The sequence below is a fragment of the Prionailurus viverrinus genome, chromosome C2 (genome assembly GCF_022837055.1).
Source record: "Prionailurus viverrinus isolate Anna chromosome C2, UM_Priviv_1.0, whole genome shotgun sequence".
In the NCBI taxonomy this organism is placed as follows: Eukaryota; Metazoa; Chordata; class Mammalia; order Carnivora; family Felidae; genus Prionailurus; species Prionailurus viverrinus.
Window position 1 is genome coordinate 32,708,398 of NC_062569.1, and position 27,686 is coordinate 32,736,083.

At 44.2% G+C, this 27,686-nt stretch overlaps 1 protein-coding gene across 9 annotated transcripts in view; it reads left to right on the forward strand.

The window, feature by feature from the left end:
* Positions 1 to 27,477, forward strand: part of IL20RB (interleukin 20 receptor subunit beta) — a 60,472-nt gene extending 32,995 nt beyond the window's left edge. For 5 of the 9 annotated variants that reach the window (XM_047876024.1, XM_047876025.1, XM_047876026.1 and 2 more), the window contains exons 6-7: positions 2,271 to 2,413; positions 8,932 to 10,655. In XM_047876024.1, the coding sequence (XP_047731980.1) occupies positions 2,271 to 2,413; positions 8,932 to 9,039 (251 nt within the window). In that variant the 3' untranslated portion in view covers positions 9,040 to 10,655. Of the gene's footprint in view, positions 1 to 1,872; positions 1,971 to 2,270; positions 2,414 to 6,309; positions 6,529 to 8,931; positions 10,656 to 27,466 lie in introns of those variants that run through there. The other 4 variants (XR_007155809.1, XR_007155811.1, XR_007155810.1 and 1 more) reach the window with 4 other exon arrangements.
* The last annotated feature ends 209 nt before the right edge of the window (positions 27,478 to 27,686 follow it).

The following is a 27,686-nucleotide window of genomic DNA, read 5'->3' on the forward strand; positions in this document are numbered from 1 at the left end:
CCAATATTTTTCTCTTCTAGCCAGTGCTTTAATTAATTACATCATACACAGATCAGCTTGCTGGTGTGTGTATATTTGAAGGATGAATTCCTGGAAGTAGAGCTGCTTGGTCAGAGGCATCCATATTTGAGTTTTGACCACTGTTCCCAAATTGCTCTGCATGGTGGTATGATCATTCCACCATTGTCCACGTGTAGACACTTGTGCATACACTCTGTGCTCGCTTTACACAGATATAACATTCATAACATGTTCCACGTGGATTTCCTGGTTACTATTTTATACTACTTTTTAAAATCATGTAAGTCAAGTTTGGTGAAGAATCCAAATAACAAAGAAGTGTATAAAGTGAGAGGTACATGTTCTCCATTCTCCCCCACACCATTCAGGTTTCCTTTGGCAAGTTTGATGTTGAATCTTCCAGTCATTGTGTGATGCCAATACTATAGGCAAAAATGGGACTGTACTGTGCTTACCATTCTGTACCTTACTTGTCTTCACTTAGAAGTATATTGTGAACATCTTTTCATGTCAGTACATGTGGACAGGCCTCATTTTTTAAAGATTATTTATTTATTTTGAGAGAGAGAGTGAGCACAAGCAAAGGAGGGACAGAGAAAAGGCTCTGCATCAGTGCAGAGCCCGACGTGTGGCTCGAACTCATGAACTGTGAGATCATGACCTGAGCTGAGATCAAGAGTTGGACACTTAATCGACTGAGCCACCCAGGCATCCGGACCTACCTCATTTTTAAAGAAGATGTATAATAAGTGAATTAATCAATGTGCCAAAATATATAACAATATATATAATATATATGATATTATAATGTATATTATATATTCTGTGCTTTCCAGTCTTGCCATTAGAAATCAGGCTGTAGTGAACAAATTTGTGTATATCCCAATTCCCATTTTAATAGCTGAATTCCTAAGCTACCATGCCAATGTCACATAATATATTAACTTGTCTCCTATTTTGGGGTATTTAGATCTATTTCTGTGTTTTAGGTGATTTCCATTTGCTTTTGATGATGATGTTCATTGATTGATTGATTGATTGATTCATTCATTCATTCATTCAGTGACTACTTACTGAGCATTGACTATGTGCCAAATACTGGCCTAGTCACAGGGATACAGCAGGGAAGCCCCTGCCCTCGTGCGAGCTTATTCTCTAGTTGGGGAGACGGGCTACAAACAAGTAAACAAATGAGATAGTTTCACTTGGTGGTATGTGCTATGAACAAAACACACCAGAGCATACATGGAGGTGGTGGGAGGTGCGGAGGGAGACTGGTTATGGGGCTGTTTGCCCCAGTCCAGATGTCGCCACGAACCGCTTTCTGCGTATAATTGTTTCCTTCCTTGAAATTATTTTTTGGAATCCACTCAGAGGAGTAAATGAAAGGGTATGAACATTTGTTTATTTCTTGACGTGTACTGCCGAAGTATTTTACAAAATCACTGAAACAGCACAGTGCCCCTAGACATATACCTGATACCACAGCCTTCCCTGTGACCTCGCTGGCTGTGCCACCCTTCACACCGTGGGTGAGGGGTCTGACCCAGAGGGGCCCAGTGAGTTGCTCCACGTCACACGGAACAGAAAGGTGGGAACATAACCGATCACCCCTTCTGCATCTGCAGATGCTCACACTTGGCACTTTCTGATGCATGTACTGAGCATGCTCAGTACAATGACTCTGGGCTTCGGAGCCAGCCCTAGCTGTGTGACCGGGGGTAAGTCACTTAACGATAGCAGGGGCTCGATATATCGTAGTTATAATGTGACTGTTTTCTGAGGTCAGTATTTCCCTCCATAATGTAAGTCAATGCCAAGAGCAAATTGTGAAACACATTTTGTTTTCAGTTACCACCAGCTCCCTTCTGTGCTGTTCTCTCTCGGCACCTCCCCCTCATCCTGCCGGTGTCCTGGCACTCTGCCTTCCTCCCGGCAGCTGCGCCGAGGTACGTGTTAACACAGCTAGTGGCCTAACACATGATGCTCCTCCCTTTCCCTTCCCAAGAAAAAGATTTTAATCTTCCCTGGGGCTTTCTGAAAACAACGCCTTAATCTGGATTCTGAGAAAAATGGTTTTAATGGTGGTAATTTTAGTCACTAAGGCAGACATCAAATCTCAGGATGTTGGCATCTGCCGTCCTGGCCGATGTGCAAAGCCAACTCCAGGAAAAAGCGAGGGAGGCCAGGGTGGGGGACTTCACCTTCTCTGTTGTCTCCTAAGCCTGTTCTTATCTTTTCATTTCCAGGAGAGACCCTCCCCCTGGCGCTGGCCCTGTTTGGGTTTGTTGGCTTCATGCTGATCCTCGTGGTTGTGCCCCTTTCCATCTGGAAAATGGGCCGGCTGCTCCGGCACTCCTGTTGCCCCGTGGTGGTGCTTCCCGACACCTTGGTAATGATATTCTTTTTTCCTTTCAGCATGATGCTTACCAGATGGAGTTTGATGAGTCTGGCATGGGCACACATTCTGTGGCTTTACAAGCATTTGCACAAAGAGGAGAGAAGAGGATTTATAGGAATTCACTTCTTTTTTTAAAATGTTTATTTATTTTCAAGAGAGAGAGCATGCAAGAGTGGGGGCAGGCAGAGAGAGAGAGAGGGGTACAGAGGATCTGAGCTCTGTGCTGACAGCAGAGAGCCCGATGTGGGGCTCGAACTCACAAACTATGAGATCATGACCTGAGTGGAAGTCGGACACTTAACCAACTGAGCCACCCAGGTGAATTAGAATTCACTTCTAATTAGAGGGGCTGAGAGAGAACCTTCTTCTCTGGGGAGTGGTGGCCTTCCTCAGGCTCCCATCAGGCCACTGCTTCCTGCCCTCAGGACCTGGCACAGCCAAGAGAGCAGGTGTGTTACACCATTCAGGATGCTCAGCATTTCAAGAGTCACGCACAATCTTACACTTCTGTACTGACCTGCGAGCATTCTTGGTCCCTTGCCATAATTAAAACAGCAGCTACATCCATTCATGTTCCAACCCAACATATTCAACTCATATGCCAAGAGCCTCATTGGTTCTCAGGGCATAGTGCATGTGTGTGAAGCATGGACCATGCTTTGCCTTTGGCTGGGGGCTAGGGGACAGTCTGGACCTGGCCAGAGACTACCCATGGTTAGGGGTCCCCACCTGTTTTCTCATCTCCTTGCCAAGGCAGGTTTGAGTCTCCAATGGGGGTAGGTCCTATGCCCATGCCAGGGTGGGAGGAGAGCAAAAGCAGGCCTCCAGTATCTCCCTATGTGCCATTTTGCTAACTCCTGTGCCCCCCATGCCACCTAGACCTTGACACTTAAAGCAGCACAAAACAAAACAAAGCAACAACAAACAAAAACAAACCCATCCCTGTCACCTCAGGGATTTCTCACAGATCTCTCCTGGCAGGAGGGAGTTAGCAGTCAGCTTTTCAGAGGCAACTAGAATCAGAAGTGCCTATGGTTCTTTATTAGCCTGGAGTCACTCTGGAAGGAGTTACTCTTATGATATCTGCATGACCCTGCAAGCACAGGCCATGCTCTCCCTGCACGTGGAAGTAATCCTCCCTGTGACCCAGTCTCCACCACACCCTCCACCCTGTCATCCTCACACCAGCTCTTTCTCTTTCTAGCGCTTCTATGTAGACCTAACTTTAGCTGACACTAGTGCAGAGTTAAGTGCCAGACACTGTTCTAAGTCTTTAAATATATTGACTCATTTCATTTTCCCTTTTCCATCATTGCTTACCAATGTGCGTTTCATCAGCGCCCCACCAGCCCACTCTGAATGACTAAATGGTTCACTGCCAAACAGGAAGGCACCGTGGTATAGCAAACACAGGGGGGCAGGGCTGGCCTATTCCCCTTCAGCAAGAACCCTAGGGGCTCAAAGTTGTGGGACCATTAAAGGATGTGTATTCTGGGGGTGCCTGGGTGCTGCAGTCGGGTAAGCGTCTGACTCTTCATCTCAGCTCAGGTCATGATCTCACAGTTCCTGAGCACAAGCCCCGCATCAGGTCTCTGCAGGAATGGTGTGGAGCCTGCTTGGGATTCTGTCTCTCCTTCTCTCTGACCCTCCCCCTGCTCATGCTCGTTCATTCTCTCTCTGTCCCTCTCTCTCAAAAAAAAATAAAGATGTGTCTTCTGCAGTTGTTGGAGTAGTGTTTTATAAATATCAATTGGGTCAAAATATTTGATCATACTGTTCAGATATTTTGGTATAGTTCTATTAGTTATTGAGAGTGAGACAACAAAATCTCCAACTAGGAGAGTAGATGTCTCTATGTTTGTCAATTTTTCCTTCATGTATTTTGATGCTCTGTTTTGGGTGCATGCATGTTTATAATTGTCATGTCTTCCTTAATAATTGAGACTTTTAGGGGCACCTGGGTGGCTCAGTCGGTTAAGTATCTGACTTAGGCTCAGGTCACGGTCTCATGGTTCGTGGGTTTGAACGCTGCATTGGGCTCTGTGCTGACAACTCAGAGCCTGGAGCCTGCTTCGGATTCTATGTCTCCCTCTCTCTCTGCCCCTTCCCTGCCCATGCTCTGTCTCTGTCTCAAAAATAAATTTTAAAAAGTATATAAACAATAATTGAGACTTTTATTATCATAAAGTGTCCTGCTTTATCTCTGGCAATATTCCTTATCCTGATATCAGTATAACTCTTTGTTATTTACTGTTTGAACAGCCTATCTTCTATCCATTTTACTTTATACTTATCCATATCCTCATATTTAAAGTGTGTCTCTTGTAGCAGCATATGTTGGTCTTAAAATTTTATTTTTTTAATAAATCCATTCCAATAATCTCTGCCATTTAGCTGGAATGTTCAGTCCATTAACACTGAACTCTGGTCCTCTCACCACCTAACTTTTGTGTTTGCATCCATATCTGTCACTGTTCATGGCACCAAGAGAGACTTGCCCTCAGTCGGGGAACTGTAAAAAATGTGAAACTCACCCAGTGATGTTATCTTCTTTCAAGTGTCAACTGTTCGTTGCTCTCCAGTGACCTAAGGAAGTTGATTTTATATTTTGATCAGTTTTTTTTAAGTTTATGTATCTTGAGAGAGACAGAGGCAGCATGAGTGAGGGAGGGGCAGAGAAACAGGGAGAATCCCAAGTAGGCCCTGTGCTGTGAGTGCAGAGCCTGATGCAAGGCTTGAATCCATGAAACCATGAGGTCATAACCTGAGCCGAAACCAAGAGTCAGATGTTTAACTGACTGAGCTATCGAGATGCCCCATGTTTTGACCAATTTTTAAAGTTGTTATCTGTAGGAGGATTGGTCTGATCAGTGCTCCTCCACCATAAGTGGAGTGAAAGAGAAGGTCCTGGACCAATCCAAAATGATAACGGTAGGATAGCATCCCTGTCTGAGGCAGGTCATAGCTCTTCTTTTCCACATGTAAAAAATTTAGCCTTCGTCGGCTGGACTCCATCAAACCATCTTTTGTGGTTTTCCTCTCAACTCTGTTACTCATGCTCACCCTCTACTCACAGGGTATTCCATTCCTAACACTCTCTCTCATTTTTCTTCTTCCAGTCTACATTCAGCAGCCCAGCAGAGGTCCCTCCTTACTGCAGGATGAGGGACATAGGATCCTTCCAAGACCCAAAGTGAGTGACAGAGCAAAGGGCCAGGAAAGAACCATGTAAAGGGTCAGTTGCTTATAGAATTTCAGGTTCACAGGAAGAGCCCTCAAATGGCAAGAAGTCCTAGGAATTCTAATGCATTAAGAGCCAAACTCTAGGAGTGCTTGGGTGGCTCAGTTGGTTAAGTGACTGACTTTGGCTCGGGTCATGATCTCACAGTCTGTGAGTTTGAGCCCCGCGTTGGGCTCTGTGCTGTCAGTTCAGAGCCTAGAGCCTACTTTGGATCCTGTGTCTCCCTCTCTCTCTGCCCCTCCCCTACTCATGCTCTGTCTCTCAAAAAAAAAAAAAAAAAAAAAAGAAAAGAAAAAGAAAAAGAAAAGAATAAATGTTAAAAAAATTTTTTTAAAAATAGTGTTTGGAGAAAACCAAACAACTTTAGAGGAGACCAGAAATAAGGATATTCTATGAGAATATGACCACTTTTATCCATGGGAGATAGATACCACTATCCTTGCCTACCTTTCCCTTCTCTGTTCTTAACCATCCTCCCTACGTCATTCTGGTGTCTGTTCCCGTGCACATTCCTTTCCATAAGGTTTTTAATTTTTATTCTTTTTCTCCATAGATGTTTTCAGTGAACAATTTCTCTGAGTATATGTATATTTCCCATAGTGCTGTATGAGAGCTCGATCACTAGTGTTCATTAAATCCCAAACAGATTCTGGAGCTGTATGTCACCACCACCCTCTCTCCTACCGCAGCCTTGACTTTAGTACAGCCTAGCTGTACTTCAACATTTGCCTTAGTGATAATCTTCTAAAGTACTAAAAAGCAACTTCCAGCCATCTTTGCAAAACCCACACATCTTTCTAATCAAACTTTGGAAAATTACCAAGTGGAAATCCCTGACAATTCTTCAAAAAGCCCTATGGAGTTTGTAAGTGTTTAATTTATCTGTTTGGATTAAACACTTCATGTCTACATCTATAATTTCACGGTTGGTGATGGTTGAATTCTAAAATACACCATTAAGGTTTTCTTTCCTTTCAAATTTATATCAACAAGTAACAGTCTAAAACAAAAATATATATGTAAAGAGAATTATATCAAGAATGCTCAGGGGCGCCTGGGTGGCTCAATGGGTTGAACGTCTGACTTTGGCTCAGGTCATGATCTCAGAGCTCATGGGTTCAAGCCCCATGTCAGGCTCTGTGCTGACAGCTCAGAGCCTGGAGCCTGCTTTAGATTCTATATCTCCCTTTCTCTCTGCCTCTCCCCCACTCACACTCTGTCTCTCTCAAAATAAATAAATATTAAAAAATTTTAAAAAGTGCCTGGGTGGCTTAGTCGGTTAAGCATCCAACTTCAGCTCAGCTCATGATCTCACAGTTTTTGGGTTCGAGCCTCACGTCAGGCTCTGTGCTAACAGCTCAGAGCCTGAAGCCTGTTTTGGATCCTGTGTCTCCCTCTCTCTCTCTGCCCCTCCCCTGCTCATGCTCTGTTTCAAGAAATTAAAAAAAAAGAATGCTCAGTGTATAGTCCCTATTTTAAAGTATTCTTTTCCTTGTCTTTCATCCATAATTGCTTCATAGGGATGGAGACTTTGGTGCGAAAGAGTCTTCCTTTCCTTTCTATGACTGACTTTATTCTTTCTCTTCTTGCTGTCCCATTCCACAGGAATATGGGTATGCATAAAGGTGGCCCCAAGGTAGTCACTCTTCAGTGGGCCATCCCAAGTTTGGCTTAGTGTGCTTTGTAGAAAGTGGAGTTTATGTGTTCAGATGCCTCTGGGGCCCAGACAGGTACAAAAAAAAAAAAAAAGTGCACTGCAGTGAACATGATTCGACAGAGAGAGATGGTGGGGACCATGACAAACATGTCCCAGCTAAAGAAGGCAGCTGTTTTTCAGCTCTGGCATGTTGTTGCTGAGAGGGAATGTGAACCAGTGCTACTGGATCTCCAAGTTTTAAATGAGGAACCAGAACTCTAAATGTTTATGGGAAATCAGATTTTTAAATGTGGAAAACTAATCCAGATTAAAAAACAAATCAACTGAGCCTTGCTTGAAAGTCTGTTCTAGCCTACAGGACGAGAGTTTCATACCTTCTGAACTTCTGAGATTGTGCTGTTTTACTTTCATGTTCTAGAACTACACTTTCCAACATGGTGGCCGCAATCCATGTGTGACTATTAAGCCCTTGAAATGTGGCTAGTCCAAATTGAGATGTACTGTAAATATAAAATATGTAATAGACTTTGAAAACTCATTTCATTAATATTTTTATATAGATCATAAATTAATATTTTATTTTAAAAAGAATGTACATTATTAACATTAATTTCACCTGTTCCTTTTTTACTTTTTAAAATGTGCCACTAGAGAATTTTAAGGTGTCTATATAGCTCAAATTATGTTTCCATTGGACAGTGCTGCTCTAGAGTTAATAATCAAATGTAATCGCTGCAGATTTAGGTAGCTAGTATCCTAAGGATCTGACTGGACCAGCAGCAGGGAATTGGTGGTGGGCTCCACACAGCACTCCCTCCTCGGTGAACCCTGTACGTTGTCCTTCCCCGTTGCATGCCTGTGAACACTAGGACTGAGCCCTGCAGCCGCCTCTTTGCAAAGGATCAAGGGCACCTGGCTCCCTGAAGCTGATTTCTCCTGGGCACTGAGGTGGAGGAACCCTTTGCTTACTTGCTGTGCCCATGTGCTCCTCCTTGGAGTGATGACAGGAAGGGTCGTGGGAGACAACTGTAGAAGAACCTAGTGAATTTGGTGGAGCAGTGGGGAGCATCCCTCTGAAATGCTGACACCTGCACTTTTACAGCCAGTTAGGAATACGTATTGGAGTGCTGGGAGAAGATGGTAGCAACACGAATATGAGTGGGAAGGGACTCCCATTTATGGAGCGCCCCTCTGGACTGGGCACCCTGCCACATGCTGTATGTCGAGCATCTCACAAGGTCATTATTTTCAGAGCTCTCTGGTGGAAGGAGGTTAGACTTTTTGACCAGAATTACATTTTGGGCTTTCGTGGGGCATTGTCCCAGAGAGATGAGCACGGACATAGCCGGGCCCCAAGAGATCTGCTGGTCTGTGAACTGGAAGATGATCTCAGTAAATATTGGAAACCCCTGATCCCAGGGTTAAAATTATCTTTGGGTTTGTTTTTTTTCCTGCTTGAAAGTTAATCAAATAGCTGAGATTTCTGCAATATTCTCTATGATTGTGACTACTACTTTATTGCTACTATAATGTAGCAGTAGTATAATATTCTACCATAATGAATATTATGACATGATAATGAATGAATATTAATGAAAATTATTTTTTCAGAAAATAACCAATTCACCCCAGAAGTTAATCAGCTGCAGGAGGGAAGAGGTGGAAGCCTGTGCCACTGCTATGCTGTCTTCGGAGGAACCCTTCAGGACCTGGATCTAGGCAGGCTTTGGAAGGGCCCAGTTGAAACTGAGAAGCTGGTTGGCATGGCACAGAAATAAGGAAGGGAAAGGCTGTGGATCAGTTTTCCTCCATGGACAAAGGACAAGAAAAGCAAGAAGAGCCTGCTGGGTCCATGTCTAGAAGCAACTGTCAGAAGCAGAGTGGTTTGGCAGACAGAGCACTGAGTTGGGGTGAGAAGACGTGGCCTCTTAGAACTGGATCTGTCTGCCATTCACTGACTGAATGACCTGGAGAAAGTGACTTGAAATGGGGGAATTCACTATACAACCGTTAAACCACTATATATATATATATATATATATATATGTGTGTATATGAATATCCAGCACTTGCAGAGCTTTGGGAAGCTGGCAACACTGTACATTGTGATTGTTTCACCTTCTCTGCAGAATATAACAAGAGTATAACAAGAATGATAAAAACTCTTCACAACGGCTGGCTTGGAGATCCCACTTTCCTAGAGGAAACCTTGAAGAGGAAAGGAAGGATGGGCACAACAGTGTTGACTTCGCTTCCAGCCAAATGCCTGTGCGGAGGTGAATGGCTCAGCCAGCTCTACAATACATGACCTAGAGGGAGACCCCAGGCCCATGGAAAATGGGATGCTGTGGATTCATGAGATACTGTAAAGAGTAAATAATGTGTGCATACTAAAGGCAGGCAAAATGTACATGTACGAGGAGAGGAGAATGCAGGAGGATGTCAATAATCTGTGATGTTTGCTGTGTTCCCTTTACCTGTAGAGTTGTTAAAGTATAGAATTAAAAATAAAAAAGGGTCACCTTGGTAATCTTTTTGGCTTCTTCCAAAAAATGGTCTTTGGGGTTCTAGCTACATTATCGACCTTGTGTCCACAGAGGCTCCTGAAGACCACCGTTGGTCATGAGTTGTGGGGGTGACCTCAGGTAGGGGATGGGACAGGGAAGGAGAGCAGACAGCTTCTGGCTTCATGAGAACCCTGACTGATGCAGCCGGCCACAGCTTTACCTGGTCAGGGTGATCCTGGATCTTCCTGGAGGCCTTGCTCTACAGGAAATCCCTTTGGGTACCTCTCCTGTCTAAGACAGCTTCACTCAAGGTGTCCTCAGCCCCTTCCAGCATGTTCATCCATGACTCACCTCTGGAAGCCTCTTCCTGCCCTTCTCCCTACTAGGCGAGGAAAAGAGTCAGGGTTAGAGAAGGAATAAAGAGGGACGTTTCTTGAGAAGTAAAAGGTTTGATGGGCAAGACCCATGCCTCCCTTCTTAGGCCCCACCCCCTCCCAGCTTTGGAGCCTCAGAGCTGGTTTGTCTCCATGCCAAATTCTTGGGTGCCTTCCAGCCAGCCCAGAGGTGGGGACAATCTAACTGTTTCAACCAGATAGTTTCCCCTACAAGATAGAGGTCTACAACCCCCTCTCCACCCGGTGGGGTCTCAAGTAGCTAGAGGTGGACTCTCCAGAAAGATGACATTACAGAAGATCTTTTCCTTTGTACCATTTATATGCTTCTGTGTTGTTTGACTCTTTCATGAAGAGTATGGGTTGATTTTATATTTAGCCTGAATTGGAGACATATTTTCAGTTTGTAAAAATAAAGGCCATCTTACTCTACTGGTCATCACTCTCCCTCCTCCTGCTTCCACCCTGGGGCTGCTGTCCCTCTGTCACCTGTCCAGGACTAGAATCCAGAAATCACCTAAGATTTCCCTCTGCTTGAGTCCCTCTCACAATTTGTCCCAGTGCGTATCCATTCCTGATGGCATGTATATGTATAGAGAATTTTCTCCGGATTATTCTGTTGTCTTTCCAGTTCCCAAACATGCACCCCCTGAGGTCATTGCAATCACGCACCAGACATTGAGCTAGTTCCCAATAGGAGAGGGCTTGCCTCCTCTGTAGCTGGTCATTCCCTCTCCCCTGGAGTGCTTATATCCTGACTCCTGAGGCCTCCTCTCCTCCCCTCCAATCCATTTACCCCCATCACCTGGTTCTTTGAACTGTGACACTTTAAGGAGTGAAAAGAGGGGCACCTGGCTGGCTGAGTCGGTAGAGCCTGTGACTCTTGATCTCTGTGCTGTAAGTTTGAGCCCTGCATTGGGTATACAGATTACTTAAAAAAAAAAAAAAAAAAAAAATCTTTGGGCCTGCCTGTGTGGCTCAGTGGGTTGAGCAACAGACTCTTGATTTCAGCTCCAATCATGATCCCAGGGTCATGGAATCAAGTGCTGCATTGGGCTCTGCGCTGAGAGTGGTGGAACTCTCAATCTCTCTCTCTCTTTCTCTCTGTCTCTTTGGGGGCCCTGGGTGGCTCAGTTGGTTAAGCATCTGACTCTTGATTTGGGCTCAGTGCATGATTTCATGGTTCATGAGTTCAAGCCCATGTCAGGCCCTGTGACGACAGTACAGAGCCTGCTTGAGATTTTCTCTCCTTCTCTCTACTCTTTCCCACTATGCATGCTTGCACTCTCTCTCTCTAAAAATAAATAAACTTATTATATTAAAATTAATATTATATTATATTAAATTTTATTATATTAAAATTTTTTTTAACATTTTTTCATTTTTGAGAGAGAGAGAGAGAGAGACAGAGCATGAGTGGGGGAGGGGCAGAGAGAGAGGGAGACACAGGATCCAAAACAGGCTCCAGGCTCTGAGCTGTCAGCACAGAGCCAGACGCAGGGCTCACAGACCACGAGATCATGACCTGAGCTGAAGTCGGATGCTTAACCGACTGAGTCACCCAAGCGCCCCAACTTAAAAAAAAATATTTAAAAACTTAAAAAAAATTAAAAAAAAATTTAAAATAAGGGGCAGGCTGGGTGGCTCAGTTGGTTAAGTGTCTGACTTCGTTCGGCTCACAGACTTTGGCTCAGCTCATGATCTCACGGTTAGTGAGTTTGAGCCCCGCGTTGGGCTCTGTGCTGACAGCTCAGAGCCTGGAACCTGCTTCGGATTCTGTCTCCCTCTCTCTCTCTGCCCCTCCCCCACTCATGCTCTGTCTCTCCTTCAAAAATAAACATTAAAAAAAATTTTTTTAAACAAGATTCTCTCTCCTTCTGTCCCTCTCCCCTGCTTACTCTCTCTCTTTCCCTTTAAAATTAAAAAAAAAAAATCTTTAAGGAGTGAAAAGGGCACAGTTAATAACTACAACAGAACAGGAAGACTGACCATCTGCAATTTCTCAACCCCATGGAATGCCCCTATCCCCAGAATCAAGCCCAGCTTTCTTTCTTTCTTTTTTTTTCTTTTAAATGTTTATTTATGTTTGAGAGAGAGGGCACGCTCCAGCGGGCTCTGACAGCAGAAAGCCTGACTTGGGGCTCAAACTCACAAACTGAGATCATGACCTGAGCCGAAGTCAGACAATTAACCGACTGAGCCACCCACGTGCCCCCAAACCCAGCTTTCTTACCCTGCCCTCAGGGAACTGCCAGAGTCCAGTGAACAAAACCCACTGCTCCATGAAGTTTACATTTCCACAAGGGAAGGGGGAAAGACGAATAATAAGATAATAAAAATCAAATAATGATAGTAATTATTATTTTTAAGCGACTTATCTGGCATATTGGGGGTGTGGAAGTCTAATGAAAAATGAAAAGGTAGAGCAGAAAATGGGGATGGGGCAAGTTGCAGCCTCCTCTAAATCAAAGTGAATGGAAACAACTGAACCACAACTGTTAGTTACATCCTTACATAGCCAGGGGTGGGGGGTGGGCAGGGGAGGGAGATTACCATTAGTTCTAGAACGGAGTAATTTGGGAAGAAGTCTTGAGGAGTATGCTCTCCAAAACGAAAACTTTATTTAGTATTTGTACTGTTTGTATTGATAGTGGTTTTTTTTTTTTTGGTTTGTTTTTGGAGATATTCTCTTAAGTTGTCAGATACAGCAAGTAGATAGTTATATTTATTTTGATAGGAACCTAGATTTCAGGATTGGTGAAAGAGAAAGCCAATTGTAGACTCAAAAATTTGAGTAGGAGCAATGTATTGTTAGAACTGAATTGAACATATCAATACACAGTCATGCCTTTGTAAAACACTTAATTAAAAATATATTTCTCTTTTTGTAAGTTTTTATCTTAAGAGAGTGCACACATGCGTGCACATGTGCAAGAGCGGGAGGAGGGGCAGAGAGAGGGAGAGAGAGAATCCCAAGCAGGCTCTGGGCTGTCAGCATGACACCTGATGTGAGCTCGAGCCCACAAACTGTGAGATCTTGATCTGAGCTCAAATCAAGGGTAGGATGCTTAACTGACCGAGCCGGCAGGGGCCCCCAAATTTCTTTCTTTTCTGGCTTTTTTCCCATCAAAATGGCCCAGTAGCAATGTTACCCCATAATGCACACTAATGCCTGCATTATGGTTTTTAATGCTATTTTTCTCCCCAAAGGATCCAGGGTTTCTTGGAACAATGTCTGATTTCATGTCTGGTCTGGGGCAGAAGAGTATGAGGCAATCTCAGAACACTTATCACCTTGTTGGGCCAGATTTCTTCTGGCTTTAAGTAACTAGGTCGTTTGAAATCTAAAAGGGCCCCCACCAGTCAAAGTTGGGACAGTGTGAGCATCAGAATGAGAATATTGGCTGACATCAGTTGGCAGAGTTGAAATGTCATGAGTCCATAATAACACATAAAAAAAGCAAAGCTAACAGTGAATTCTCAAAAAAAGATGGATAGAATGCATTTCAGTGAGTCTTGTTATGTAGTCATGTTGGGCTTATTGACTCACCATATCAATGAAGAATACCAGTAAATGTAAATACCTCAGTCAGAAGGCATTTTTCTCCAACACCACCAATCCCTGGCCCAAGCCACAACTCTCTTCTGCCTGGACATCTGCAATAGCCTCTTCACTGGCTGCTCTCCATTTCCAGTCCTTCCATCTTGCCTGTTTCCTGTCCTGCCAGGGATTCCCAGTGACATGCCTTTATTTTCCTTTTACAGAGGCTTTGTAGATTCAGTTTGTGTGCCTCTTCCCTATCTTCTATATGTGTTATGTATATATATAATATACATATTTTCTATGTATAATATATATGTGTATACTTTTTCTTATTTTCTATATGCCCCATTTTATTCTTAGGCTCTCTGTGGGTGCGGAACTCTTAGTTTCCTTTGAATCTGGTCTGAATTGATTGATCCCTTCCAGGAACTTTAGCAAAGCTTCTGGAGCCCTCTTGGAAGGGGACCTCATTAAGTTCACGGGTGTCTGGCGCCACCTTGTGTGGAGTGCTGGAAAAATTTCTTCTTGTGTTCCCTCCCACTCAGCCAACCACCTAGAGTTTCCTGGATTGAGAAAGGAAAACTCAGAAAAGTTTCCCAGAATGAGAACTCAATTACAAAGCTTCATGGGCTTGGCCTCTAACAAACCTCCACTGTCATTAGTTGATTCAGAATATAGTGGACGCCATCTCCTCACTGGGGCTCTGTCTCCAGCATGTCATTAGGGGCTTCTCTCTGCCCATGTGGCATTCCCTTCCCTACGTGGGTGTCCCTCTTTCTTCTATGCTGTCCTTCCCTATCTCTTAAAAAAAAGAGATTTTTGTTTTGTTTTGTTTTGTTTTGTTTTGTTTTTGTTTCTTCTTGTGTGTGTCCTGTTTCTAGCCTATCCTTAGATTAGACTGACTTTCTGAAGTGTTCCTCAGGCCATTGTTCATGAGCTCATGTTATTTTTAAAATGTTTTAATGTTAATTTTGTATTGACAGAGAAAGAGAGAGAGAGAGAGTGCGAGTAGGGGAAGGGCAGAGAGAAAGGAAGACATAGAATCTGAAGCAGGCTCCAGGCTCTGAGCTGACAGCACAGAGCCCGACACTGAACTCATGGACTGTGAGGTCATGACCTGAGCCGAAGTTGGACGCTTAACCGATTGAGCAACCCAGGCGCCCCCGTGAGGCCATGTTAAACTATGGTGACACCTAGTCTGTGAAATTTGAAACTGGCATACAAGAATTGACCCCAAATTACAGTTTGTCTTGTGGGTTCCAGGGACCTTCAGGTCCTGGAAAACCCACTCTTGCCTGAACTGGAAGCATGTACTTGTGAGAGCAGGACGCTCCCAAAAGGAAGATGCAGGCCTTCCTGCCTCCCTGTGAGAGGTTGCAAGCCCAGGAGAGGTTTTAAAACCCGGTTAAGGACCGTGGAGGAAAAACTGAGCAGGAGCCTTCTTGGGTACCTGCAAAAAAGTCCCAAGAGCAAAAACACAAATCCTCTTACTGTGGAGGAGATACTTGTCCCTGGTCCCTCCATTGGACTCCCTTGGGGAAATTTATAATGACTACTTTAAAAATCCTGGCACAAACCTCAATAACGTCTACATTTTGCTCCTGTCCTTTAAACCAGTCATCTATGAAGTGGCCCCAAGTCTCCACATTTCCTGGAGATGCCTCAGTGTAAGATTAAGTCTACAAACATCATCTTTGGTTTCTAGCCTTAGGAAATCATCCCCCAGAACTAGGGCCCTCTGAGGTCATCCCACCTACATTAACAAGGCTGAAGGGCCTTCCCAGGTGAGACTCATGTCATGAAGTTAACTCTCCATCTTCACTCTCTGACCTTCACGTCTGAGTTTCGCAATTGGAAATAGATCAAAATGGAATAGCGCCCTCTCCTCAGATTAAGCCTAGATTGTGGAGGATTGCCAATGGGGTGAAGAATTATTGTATTTTAAGTGAAGAGTTTTAAGTTAGCAGATAGATGGCAGCAAGTAGATGCTATAAATTTAAATATGGGTGACTGTAAGCAGTTCAGTTTTAAATTATGAGATAAGCTGTTTGTCAGATATAAGGATTTGCCTCCTTTCTTCCTTTCCCTCCTCCTCATCTTTTTCTTTCTTCCTTTCCTCCCTCTTTCCCTCCTTCCCTTTCTTTCTTTTATTCCTTTTTCTAACAAAGTTTTAAACTCTGCAGAAGAAGCTTAATTTTGGGTTGGCAAAGACAAGCTGCAAATTGAAGAACTGATAGGCAGCAGCTGGATCTGAGGGATGGTTCTAACCCTGCTGCCTAAAAGCAAAAAGCCCAGGTTCTGGAGACATGTATGGTATCAGCAGGGTGTATGCCAGAAGTGGGGCCGGTTCTTTCCTTTGGCTAATGATTCATTTAAAAAAATCACACCTCCCCCCCCAAAAAAACCCACATTTATTCCAAAATTATTTTTTTAATTAAATACCATTCAAAACTTGAAAGAGGCATCAACAATATTGATAACTGAAACCAGATAATCTATCTTTTTATCCTAAATTCAAAGAATTTGTGATTCACTTGAGGTCCCTCCTACAGATGACAAAGTCAGGAATCTGGTGCATGACATATTTGATTCTGGGCAGAATTTTGATGTCTCCTCTAACATTAACTAGTTAATGTCCTATGAAGCAGTGTGCTATAATTTCTTTTTTAAATGATTTTAATTTTATTTTTTTAGAGACAGCATGCAAGTGGGGGAGAGGGGAACAGGGGGAGAGGATGAGAGAATCTTAAGTAGGCTCCACAGGGCCTGATGAGGGGCTCCATCCTGGGGTCATGACCTGAGCCGAAATCAAGAGTAGAATACTCAACCAGCTGAGCCACCCAGGCGCCCCTGTGGTATCATTTCTAAACAGTGATATCTTTTATGAATGGGTTCTATGAGAATCTACACAATCTGGAAATTTTATTAATTTGTAAAAAGTTTCCACTTAAACTTTCTGAGAATGGTTTAAAGGGAAATAATCTGTTGTTTCAGTCATCAAAAAATTGTGATATGATTTGATATATCTGGCTATGTATTTTTTAATTGAAATTTTATTGAACTATATCTGGTTGTATTTCATGATGTTCTTATTTGGCTTTGGCAAATTTGGATTTTGTATAGAATGAAGGTAATTGGTAACTGTGTTTTCCAAAAACTGTGGAGAATTTGGAGTTCTACTCTATGTTGATCAATAATTCAAATAAGGACAATGATGATGTATATGAAATAAAGTCTGAATTTTGATCCATAAGTCAAAAAGGATTTCAAGTAAAATCTCAAGATTATGCATTTACAGGTACTGTTCTTGGATAATCATAAAGAATTTGATCCTTTTGTGAGAAAATTAAAAGCTTTGACTAGTTCTGGGCTTAAGACACTGCTAATTGGTTTTGATTCTTCACTGCAAACCTTGAGGTAACAATACATAACACCGTGTATTAGGTTAGTAAGGGAATGTTGAACATTATAAAAGAAGTGAGAGCTTGTAGCTCATAAAAGGAGAAAGATAAATTAAAAAGCTTAGGAGATTAGAACAGGACTTTACAAGAAAAGAAAAAAAAAACAACAGAATGTTTGAAAATAATGTAGATTGGATAGGTTAGTTAACAGGAGGCAGAATTGGTTCTTTCAGCCAGAAATCATGTGTACCAGTCTTGATATTATCCCTATGGGGTAAGCCATTGTAGATGGACAGATAATGGTGAAATGCAATCATTGTGCAGAATTCTGGCCACTACACTGCTAGAGGTGTCTCCATCATCTTGTGTTACAGAGGACATTCTTTCTCCTTGTGGCTACCAGTCTCCACCTACTAAGAGCTTTGGTCTGTGGGCTAATCTAATGCTAGGGCTCTCAGATTGAAAATGAAGGAAAATGGGGGCGCCTGGGTGGCCCATTTGGTTGGGTGTCTGACTTCAGCTTGGGTCATGGTCTCGCGGTTCATGGGTTCGAGCCCCACGTCAGCCTCTGTGCTGGCAGCTTGGAGCCTGAAGCCTTCTTCGAATTCTGTGTCTCCCTCTGTTTCTGCCCCTCCCCTGCTCGTGCTCTGTCTCTCTCTCTCTCTCTCTCAAAAATAAATAAACATTAAAAAAAAAGAGAGAGAGAAAATGAAGGAAAATGGTTGCATCAAAGCTCTATGCCAGGACTCACAAAGCCAAATAGAGTGAGAGATTATAAATGACTCTAGAGCAAACATTTTTTTGTTTTTTGCAAATCTTTAGTGGAATGTGGCCTAAAAACAAGCAAAAAAATAAGCATTAGAAAAATTGAACTTTATTAGGTAATTTGATAATTTACATTAATGTTGTAAAGTTATTTTAGAATTATTTTCTTTTCAAAGAAAATAAGCAATTATATTAATTTTTTTTTACAAATCTAGACTTTTTTTAGCATAAAAGACAGGATATACAATTGTAGAATAAAGGATTTGAGTAGGAATACTTTATTGTTAGAACTGAACTGGAAAAATCAATACGAACTCATGCTTTTAAAAGAACAAAAATAGTAAACTAAAAATACATCCTTTTGTCTCTTTGTCTGCTGAAGTGGCCAGGGAGACATGTCACCCAACAATGCATCTCAGCTTCCACATTCTGGTCTATAGTTCTTTTTTCCCTCCAAAACACCTTGGGAGAAATGGCAGATTCTGTACTTCGAAAGTTCAAGGTGAACTTGAACAACTGAACAACAAGACCAGGAAGCAGGAGAGTTTAAATAAATTAATGGAATCAAAAGGGCATTGGAACCAATCTAAAAGGGGCTTCCACTGGCAAAGTTAAGACAACTTGAACATCAGAAATAAGAGTGTCGGCTTACTGTCATAGAGCAAGCCAAGTTGACATAAGGTAAATCTGAGAAGTCATGAGTCTAAAATGGTATGCATAGTGCATTTAAATAATGGAGTCTAAGAGAAGATTAAAAAAGTGTATTATGTTGGTATTACTGTCTTCTCTATTGCATAGATGAAGTAAACAGAAATGCATACACAAGAATACCTCAGTTAGAAAGAAATTTATGTTTCAAGGACAACATAAGTGGATTGACCCTGCCACTTGAAACCCTGAGTCAGACAAGGGCACATAAAATATCAAACTCCAATTAAAGTATCTTTGATTATACTCATGTATTAAAAAGACCCATAAGATTAATGCTTTTAGGAGTTGAGGTTTAATGGATCCTGTCCTTCCAAATTTCCTGAGTCTGCCTTTTCTGGCCAGCTCCTGGCACTGTTTGGGGACAAGCCAGGAAAGAGGAATTGTGTCATTTCGGTGATTCCATGCAAGAGGTAAATGCTCTGGTATTTGCGATGTAAAAATGAACAGTAAAATTTGGCTAATATTTAAAAATTATAATATTTTTTTTACTTAGGACACATTAAACAGCAAATAAAAACCACTAGGACAAGCATAGAAAAATATCACAGAAGAAAGTAAAAAGCTTCTTATGTGCCTTTAATGACTTTTTTTCTGCTTCATGCACCAGGAGACCCACAAACTATGTATTTGGTCCTACTTATAGTCAATGGGCTTAGCCAATGAAAGAGACAGAGGAAGGAAGAATAATTATGTGAGTCCAGGGTCTAAGAAACTGGAAGAATGACAGACTGGGAAGGTGGAATGGCCTGTGCTTGGGGCAAGGGTGATGAGTTTGTTTTGGGATGAGGTTTGGGGTGCCACGTGTCCAGGAGGCAGTGAGAGCAGCACTCACAGGACACAGAGCCCATCCCTGCAGCGGGAGGGGCTGGCTGTGTACAGGGAGGTTAAGAGGTGTGAGCAGAGAACTGAGGTGGTCAGTTCGTTCTCTGTATCTTTGTAGTTTTCTAGAACTTGAGGGAGGTGAACTGTAAGGAGAGGGTGGTTGTCAGCATCATGTGCTGTGGAGAGAAGAGGCCAATGGGTCTGGCAGGAGGGCTGTGTTAAATGTGGGGGCTGAAGGCCCCACTGCCTAGAACTCTGAAGGGAGCTGGAAAGAGTAGAAGAGGCAGCCCATTCCTTCCAAAAGCATGTGTACAGGAGGAAAGAATCAAGGAGAGCAAGAATGGCTGGAGTAGCAGATCCCAGAATGCTAGAGTCACTTGGGGGAATGTTAAAAAGGACAGATGCGTGGTCCTTGGATGACTTGAAGAAGGATTTCCTGGGGAAGGTTGGAGGGGTGGGGGAGGAGGGGAGGTTGCTAATCTGCTGTTCAGTAAACAGGCAAACAACAACAAAGTAAAGGGAAAACAAAAGACTGTAACTATTGAGAAGGTGCCTAGGATTCAGAAACACTAAACTGGAGCCTGCTCCTGTTTAGAGATTCATTTTTGTCCTGATGTAGCTGGTTCCTTGCTGTATGACCTTGGACACAGGGGTTTGGGGATTGGCCTAGTGCTACAGGCCTGGAGTGCCCAGACTACCCAAAGCTGATGGGATTGAAATGAGTATGCCAGGCCTTGCAGGTCAGGGGAGCCAAGCATCTGGAATAGGGCAGCTGTAGGGAAAGACCAGATCACAGGAGCAGGTGCTTGGGGGTATGTGACATCTACCTTATTCCAAGCCTTAACCTACACAAATGTGCATATATCCCCTGAAGGCAGAGCTGGAGGCATCTGGACTGCTTGCCAGGGTGGTGGCTGTTCTGGACAGTTGGGGTACCCTCCAATAAGACATATTTGGGAGCCTTGATTGTGGCCAAACTCCTAGACTCCATCAGGCAGTCCAAATGGGTCAGACTGTTGCAAGTTTAAGGCTGCTGCCTCTGATAGATGTTCGGGGGTGGGATCCCTCCACGCAGGAGTCTGAGCAGGTGGTTTGGGGCTTGTCTGGGCTCCATACGCCTGGAGGGCCCTGGCTGCGCTGGGTGGGCGGATGGGGTGTGTACTGCGCATGCGGGAGCCGCACAGGTCCGGGAAGGCAGGCACCGGAAACATGGCAGCTGTAGAGAGAAGCTGAGTTACCTGATGGAGCTACTGGGGTTACCTGGCATCTGCCTAATTCCAAGCCTTAGCCAACAGAAATGCACATATTCCCCTGAAAGAGAAGCTGGAGGAGGCTAGAGTGCTTGACCAGGCTGCCCGAGGTACCATTCCCTAAAAGACATCTGGGAGCCTTGGTGACTGGTAAGCCAGGGACCCTAGCAGGCAGCCAGTCCAAATGGCGACTGGCTGTTGTTCCTTTAAAGCAGCTGCCTCAGAGAAGTTTTGCGGAGTTGGGCTCCCTTTACCCTGGTTTGGGACGACCTGAGCTCCACAGGCCTGGAGGGGCGGGGCTGCTCTGGGCAAGCTGACCGGTGCTTACTGGGCATGTGTGAGCCAGGTCCCTGGTACAGGGCAAGTGTCGCACAGGCCCAGTCAAGGTTGCTGGGGGCTGTGGAGGGTACAAGGCTCCAAGCTCCCCTGGGAACAGAGCTGGAGGCTTGTGGGCTGCCTTGCCACGGTGGGGCCACGTGAGAAGGTCAGATTAATCTCCAATAAGAGACACTTGGGGGGCCTTAAATGCTGGAAGAGCCGAGGACACCGTCAGGCAGCTGGTCCAAGCAGGGACTGGCCGTCCTCAGTTTCAAATGGCGCCTCAGAATTATCTTCAGGCTGTGGGCTGTCTACACCCTGAAGCCATTTAGTTCGTGGGGTCCTGCTGGAGACCCACGGGTCTAGGGGTGCCCTCTTCAAGTGCCGGGTCTGCTAACAAGGTGCTGTTTGTGGTCTGTGATTGTGCATGCGCGGACAGGACGGGGGAGCCAGGTCCTGGGACAGAACAACTTTAGGTGAGGCTGGCTTACAGGAAAGGATTTGGGGGACTACTTGGCATCTGCCAAATTCCAGGCCTTCACCTGCACAAATGTGCATAATTCCCCCCTGGGGGTGGAGCTGGAGGCATGTGGACTGTTTTGCTGGGGTGGGGTGGGGTGGGGGAGGGGGGTGGCGTACATGGGCTGCTCGGTACCCTCCGGTGACAGACACCTGCTTGCTGGAGAAACCCAGAACAACATCAGGTAGCCATTCCAAGTGGGGACTGACTGTCACTGGTATAAAGCTACCACCTAGGAAAGATTTTCAGGGAGTGTGCACTCTCCACATCAGGGGCCATGTAGGTTTTTGGGACTGGGCTGAACCCAAAAGGTCCGGAGTGCCCTGGTGGGCAAAGGCTGCCTGGCACAATGCAGGCTGTGCATTGGCCAGCAGTGCAGGTCAGAGAAGCCAGGGACCTGCAACCAGGCAGCTATGGGAGAGACTGGGTCACAGAAGCAGGCCACTGGGGTTACCTGGCATCTTGCCTAATTCCAAGCCCTAAATGGCACAAATTCCCATATTCCCCCTGAAGGCAGAGCTGGGGGCATCTGGACTGCCTTGCAAGGGTAGGGCTGCACTGGACCTTTGGGGTGCCCTCCAACATGAGACACCTGGGAGTCTTGATTGCAGGTGAACCTTGGGACCCCAGGGTAAATGGGATCCTTGGGGGTCCTGTTGCTCTGACTCTGTATGGTTGGAGAATGTCTCTCGCTTTCCATGGTGCAGCCTTCCTTTACTCCCTATTGCCTAGACAGAGGCCCAGTGTCTTCTTGTCCCTCCCAGAGGAGCAGACACCTCTCCATGAGAACTGATGTGGGGTGCACTAGCTCAACATCCTGGAGAACCCCACTGCCAGAGGCAGTGAGAGCAGAGGGACCAATAGCACTGCTTTGGCTTCAGACTCCCTGGGTTTGAATTATGACTCTTACCACTTAATAGCTGTGTGATCTTGGGCAAGTTACTTAACCTCTCTGAGCTTCAGTTACTCATCTGGAAAATGGAGCTAACATTACCTCCTCAATCATGGTGGATAGATAGTAAATGAGAAAATATATGTAAAATTTTTAGTGCAATGTCTGGTGGATAGTTGGTACTCTGTGATTCCAGTCAGCTGAACTTCTTGCTGATTGGCCAGTTGCTCTGCTCTCAAGGAAGGTGTGTATGGCTGCTGAGGCCTGAGGGGTGTGACTTCATGGGCTGCTTTTATGTCAAGCAGATGTGGTTCCTGAGGCATCCATGTTGCCTGTCTGGGTCTGGACTCTCTACCTGCCCCAGTGGGAGTCCTCAGGCCCCTCTTCTTGTCTTTCTTACCCTGTTTGTTGGAGCTTCAAGGCTTGGGCTGATCAGCCAGGCTGAGCCAGGCTGGGCTGATGGTGCAGCTGCAGGAAAGAATAGGAGCCTGGTGAGAGCATTGGAGGCTCAGAGCCTTCCGAGCTTGTTGGAGTAGCCAGCCGACCTATGTGGTATCAGCGTCTGCATCTGAGATTTTACCTGAAAGTTCTGAGTCACCTCTGAAGTTCCTTATTGTGAGTGGGAGGGCTTGGGGGAGCTTCTGGCACTGTGTTTCTCCAGAATGTGAAAGAGTCTGTCCTATATCAGCTGTCATGGAGAGGCATCCACTCTTCTGAGCAGGCAGGACAAGAGAGGGAGGGATTTCTGCCAAAGCCAGTAATAAGCAAGTGCCTCCCATCACTAAGGGAAAATGTAGTTACTTGTAGAAATGGGCTTGTCTGCTCTGTTACTGAATTGAGGTGACTTGGGCCTGGGATATACAACCTGCTTGTCTAGTAGCTCAGCAGTGTCTGAGGCATGACTTGAAGAAATATGATCAAGTTGGCAGAGTGAGCACACAAACCCTCTCTGTAACCTCCTCCAAACACAGAGGACTCTCTCTCTTTCTCTGTCTCTGTCTCTGTCTCTGTCTCTCTCTTTCACACACACACACACACACACACACACACACATGCATGCATGCACACACATGGTCTTTGTGGACCAATAGTGAAGAATAAATCTATGGAGTAAGCTGATGAAGTATAGCCCAAGTGTATAAGGAACTGGGTATACATAGGTTGGGCTTCAAAGCTCATGTGGGAATGGAAATGAATGTACCTCACACTTGGCAGGAGAGTGGACCCATGCTCACTGCATGAAGCTGGGGCTGGGGCTGGTTGTCTTGTCTACTTAGTGAATGGTGACTGAAAACACTCCAGAAATGTGCTTTTGCCCAGGGTGCAGGAAGAAAAAGGGACATCTTTGTTAAAAAATGGGAACTGGCTGGTTCTGCACAGGAGTGTGGCACCAGGAATTTTGTTGGCTGAGAGCAAACACTTGAAACTCCAGAACATAAGACCTGGTCCCAGGTGTGCAAACTGGGAAGAATGGGCTAAGGCAGCTGCAAAAGTACCTACCGTGGAACGACTTGTTCGAGGAAGACACTCCCATGCAGAATGAGCTATAAAAGAAAAATGACAAAGGACATGATGGAATCCATTATGATTTTCCATTATATTTCACTTCCATTATATTTCCATTATATTTCACAGACTCAGCAAACAGAAAAATTCATAACACAAGAGATGGAAGTAATCGCTTTGAAAATCTACTGACTCATGGAGTGTCCCCCACCCTCTTTTAAAATTTATCTAGTGGGGGCAGTTTTTTTCCTTGTCAATCGATGACATTTTTGGTCACTCTTCGGTGATAGAAAGCTCTATCGTTACTTTAATTCAATCACTTTAATTCAGTTCATAACTAAAATCACCTATTCCCAGACAGTAAAACTTTGAACATTTATGAGGGTGAAACCTTCTTTTGTCTTTAGCAGGTGGGGTTCCTTACTTCAGGGAAGTATGTGGTCTGTTTCCATCTCTCTTTTTACTTCTTCCTCCTTCTCCTGCTGCCATTGTGGGCCTGTCTGATACTGGATTTCAAGAAGGGGCTCAGGGAGGGGCTTACGTGATTGGAACAGTTGAAAGCTGGGTTTGGATTCCCTGGGACTGGCTGAGGTTTAAAGCTAACTTCTTTCTCTATGGGCACTTTTGTGAGCTCTTTGTAAGCTTTTCTGTTGAAGTTTTCAGATTGTAACTCCATGATGTAGGCAATTAATTTTATTTTTCCAGCTTTAGATGGTTACTTTTATATGTCAACTTGACTGGGCCATGGGAGTGCCCAGATATTTGGATAGGCATTATTCTGGGTGTGTCCGTGAAGGTTTTTCTGAGATTAACATTTGAATTGGTAGACTGAGTATAGCAGATTGGCATCCCCAATGTGGGTGAGCCTCATCCAATCCAGTGAAGGCCTAAATAGAATAAGAAGGCTGAGTAAGAAACAATTCTCTCTCTGCCTGTTTTCAAGCAGAGATAACAGTTTTCTCTTGCCTTCATACTCAGACTGGAGTTTACACCAGTGCTGTCCTGGGTGTCCAGTTTGCCAAGTACAGATCTTGGGACTTCTTAGTTTCCATAATCACATGAGCCAATTCCTTATTATGTATCTATTCACCCACCTATCTCCCAGACCAATACAGATTTTGATAGAGTGGTTCTAGAAGAAAAGAATTTTAAGGATGAGTTTTCTGAATTGGTTCTGGGGTTTCTGGAATTGGTTCTCTAATCTGATTAGATTTAAAGATGCTAATGACTTTATTTCCTCTAGTAAAGAGAACACTGATAATTCATGGCATAGTTTGGCAATAAAGATGTACCAAATATCTTTATTGGATACTCTTAATCATCCACTAATCAAGGAACTGGGTAACTGTGTATATAATACTTTCTAACATTTTTTGAAAAATAACAAATCTAATGAGATTGGCTGGTTGCTTCTAATGTTGCTGGACAAAGTGGCAAAAGAAAAGGATGAACTCAGGGATTTGAATTCCCAGCTCAAATGCCACGTAAATCGCCTGAAAGCTTCTATGTGTGCCCTGAAGGAGACTCTTATCTACTATAGCTGAAGAGTTGAAATTGCTGAAAATCAAATGCAGAATCTTACCCTGCAATTGGCTGAATTATAATGTAAATTGAACTCCCAGCCTTGCAGGGTATTAAAGTGAGGGCATACTGGGAAAGAATGGGATCCTGTAAGTTGGGTTGGAGGTGTGTGGGATGAAGTCCCTGATGAAGCTGGGGAATTTGAGCCCCGAAATTATTTTTTGAAAAATTTAAAAAAATGTTTATTTATTTTTGAGAGAGAGAGAGAGACAGAGGGAGCTTGAGAGCGAGTGAGCAGGTGCGCACGCACAGGGAGGGGCAGAGAGAGAGGGAGACACCGAATCCAAAGCAGGTCCCAGGATCTGAGCTGTCAGCACAGAGCCCAGTGCTGGGCTGGAACTCACAAACTGCGAAATCATGACCTGAGCCGAAGTCAGACGCTTAATGGACGAGCCATCCAGGCACCCTGAGCCCCTAAATTTTGATGAATCTTTTTTGCCTGTGGAAGAGGCCTCCCTGCCCCCCAGTAGAAGCTGCCTTCCCACCTCTAGTGGTAGAGATTCCCTACTGAGAGAATTAACTTTGCCTTGTCTGAGGAAACTATAATGGCCTCCCCTCCCCTGAGGCAGTTGCCAGACAATGGTGACAATGGTGAGTTTCCTTAGGCCCCACCTCTACCTCCCTTCTTTGTGTCTAGACCTATAACTAGACTCAAATCCCACCAATCCCTAAAGATGAGGTACAAAGTGTGACCCATAAGGAGATGCACTATACTCCAAAAGAACTACTTGAGTTTTCTAATTTGTGTAGATAGAAATCTGGGGAATGTGTGTGGGAATGGAAGGTGTGAGGTAATAGTGGAAGGAACATTAATTTGGATCATGTGGGATTTATTGATACAGGTGCACTAAGCAGAGATACTGCATTTATGTTGCAGCTCAAGGAGTTAGGAACGGCTGTAACTGTTTGGTTGGCATAAACGGACCAAAAGGCGGCCCACAGTGAGCAAATTAGAAATGACTGACCTGTCTTGGCTTAACGTAAAGGGATTCACAAGCTTGGGGAGATTAGAATGTTAGAGTGGATCTGTCATTTAAGATTTACTCACTCACACTGGGAAGGTACAGAAGACATACATTTTGCTGTAGAACTCTGTGATTGCTCTTCTCTGTAGACCAGGCCTTCTAGTGAGAGCTGCAGTCATGGAATTGGGAAACCTAAATACAGTGGGAGTAATTGGATCTTGGGATGGCAGGGGTGAAGTGGTGGTGCTCAACTGCCAAAGGCAAGGTGAGTGTGGTTACTGTAGTGGACAGCAGAGTCAAAGCAGCAATCAGAACAGTCCAACTCATACTGACCTCTGGCATTGGCTATTTGCTCGTGGTATTCCTAGAAGTAGGTGGGAAGCCTACTAAATGTTTACTTGATCTGTATAAGAAAATTTTTAAGTGAACAAGTTTAACCTGAATTATAAAAACAGAGTCACAGCTCCTCAATCAATTCCCAAATGTGAGCCAGTTTATAAACCCAGAACCCTGTGAATGAAGGGAGGGCTAGATCCACTCTAGGAAGGACTTTGGTATACAACCAAAAATTTATACTACTCATCTTCCTCCCAGCTTTCCCCAAAGGGAATTATAGCCTCTGGGAGGGCAACTGTGCACTGGAGAAAGGAAATAATAAGGGCTTTGGGGATTACTGGATACTGACTCTGAATTGACCCAGGATACTGGATACTGAATTAACTCCAGGAGACCCAAAATGTCATTGTGTCCTACCAGTCAAGGGTAGGGAGTTATGGAGGTCATGTGACTAATGGAGCTTTAATTTAGATTTGACTCATAGTGGGCCCATTAGGCCCATGAACACATCCTGTGTTTATTTCCCTTGTTCTAGAATGCTTAATTGGAATAGATATACTTAGCAGCTGGCAGAATCCCCACACTGGTTCCATCGTTGGTGGAATGAGGGTTATTAGGATGGGAAAGACCAAGTAGAACTGTTCTTACTTAGGAAAACAGTAAATTAAAAGCAATACCAAGTACCTGGAGGAATTGCAGAGGTTAGTGCTACCATCAAGGACTTGAAAGATGCAGGGGTGGTGATTCCTTCTATAGCCCCATTTTACTCACCTATTTGACCTATTTGGAAGACAGATGGATCTTGGGGAATGACAGTGGATTATGGATTATCATAAGCTTAACCAGGTGTGACTCC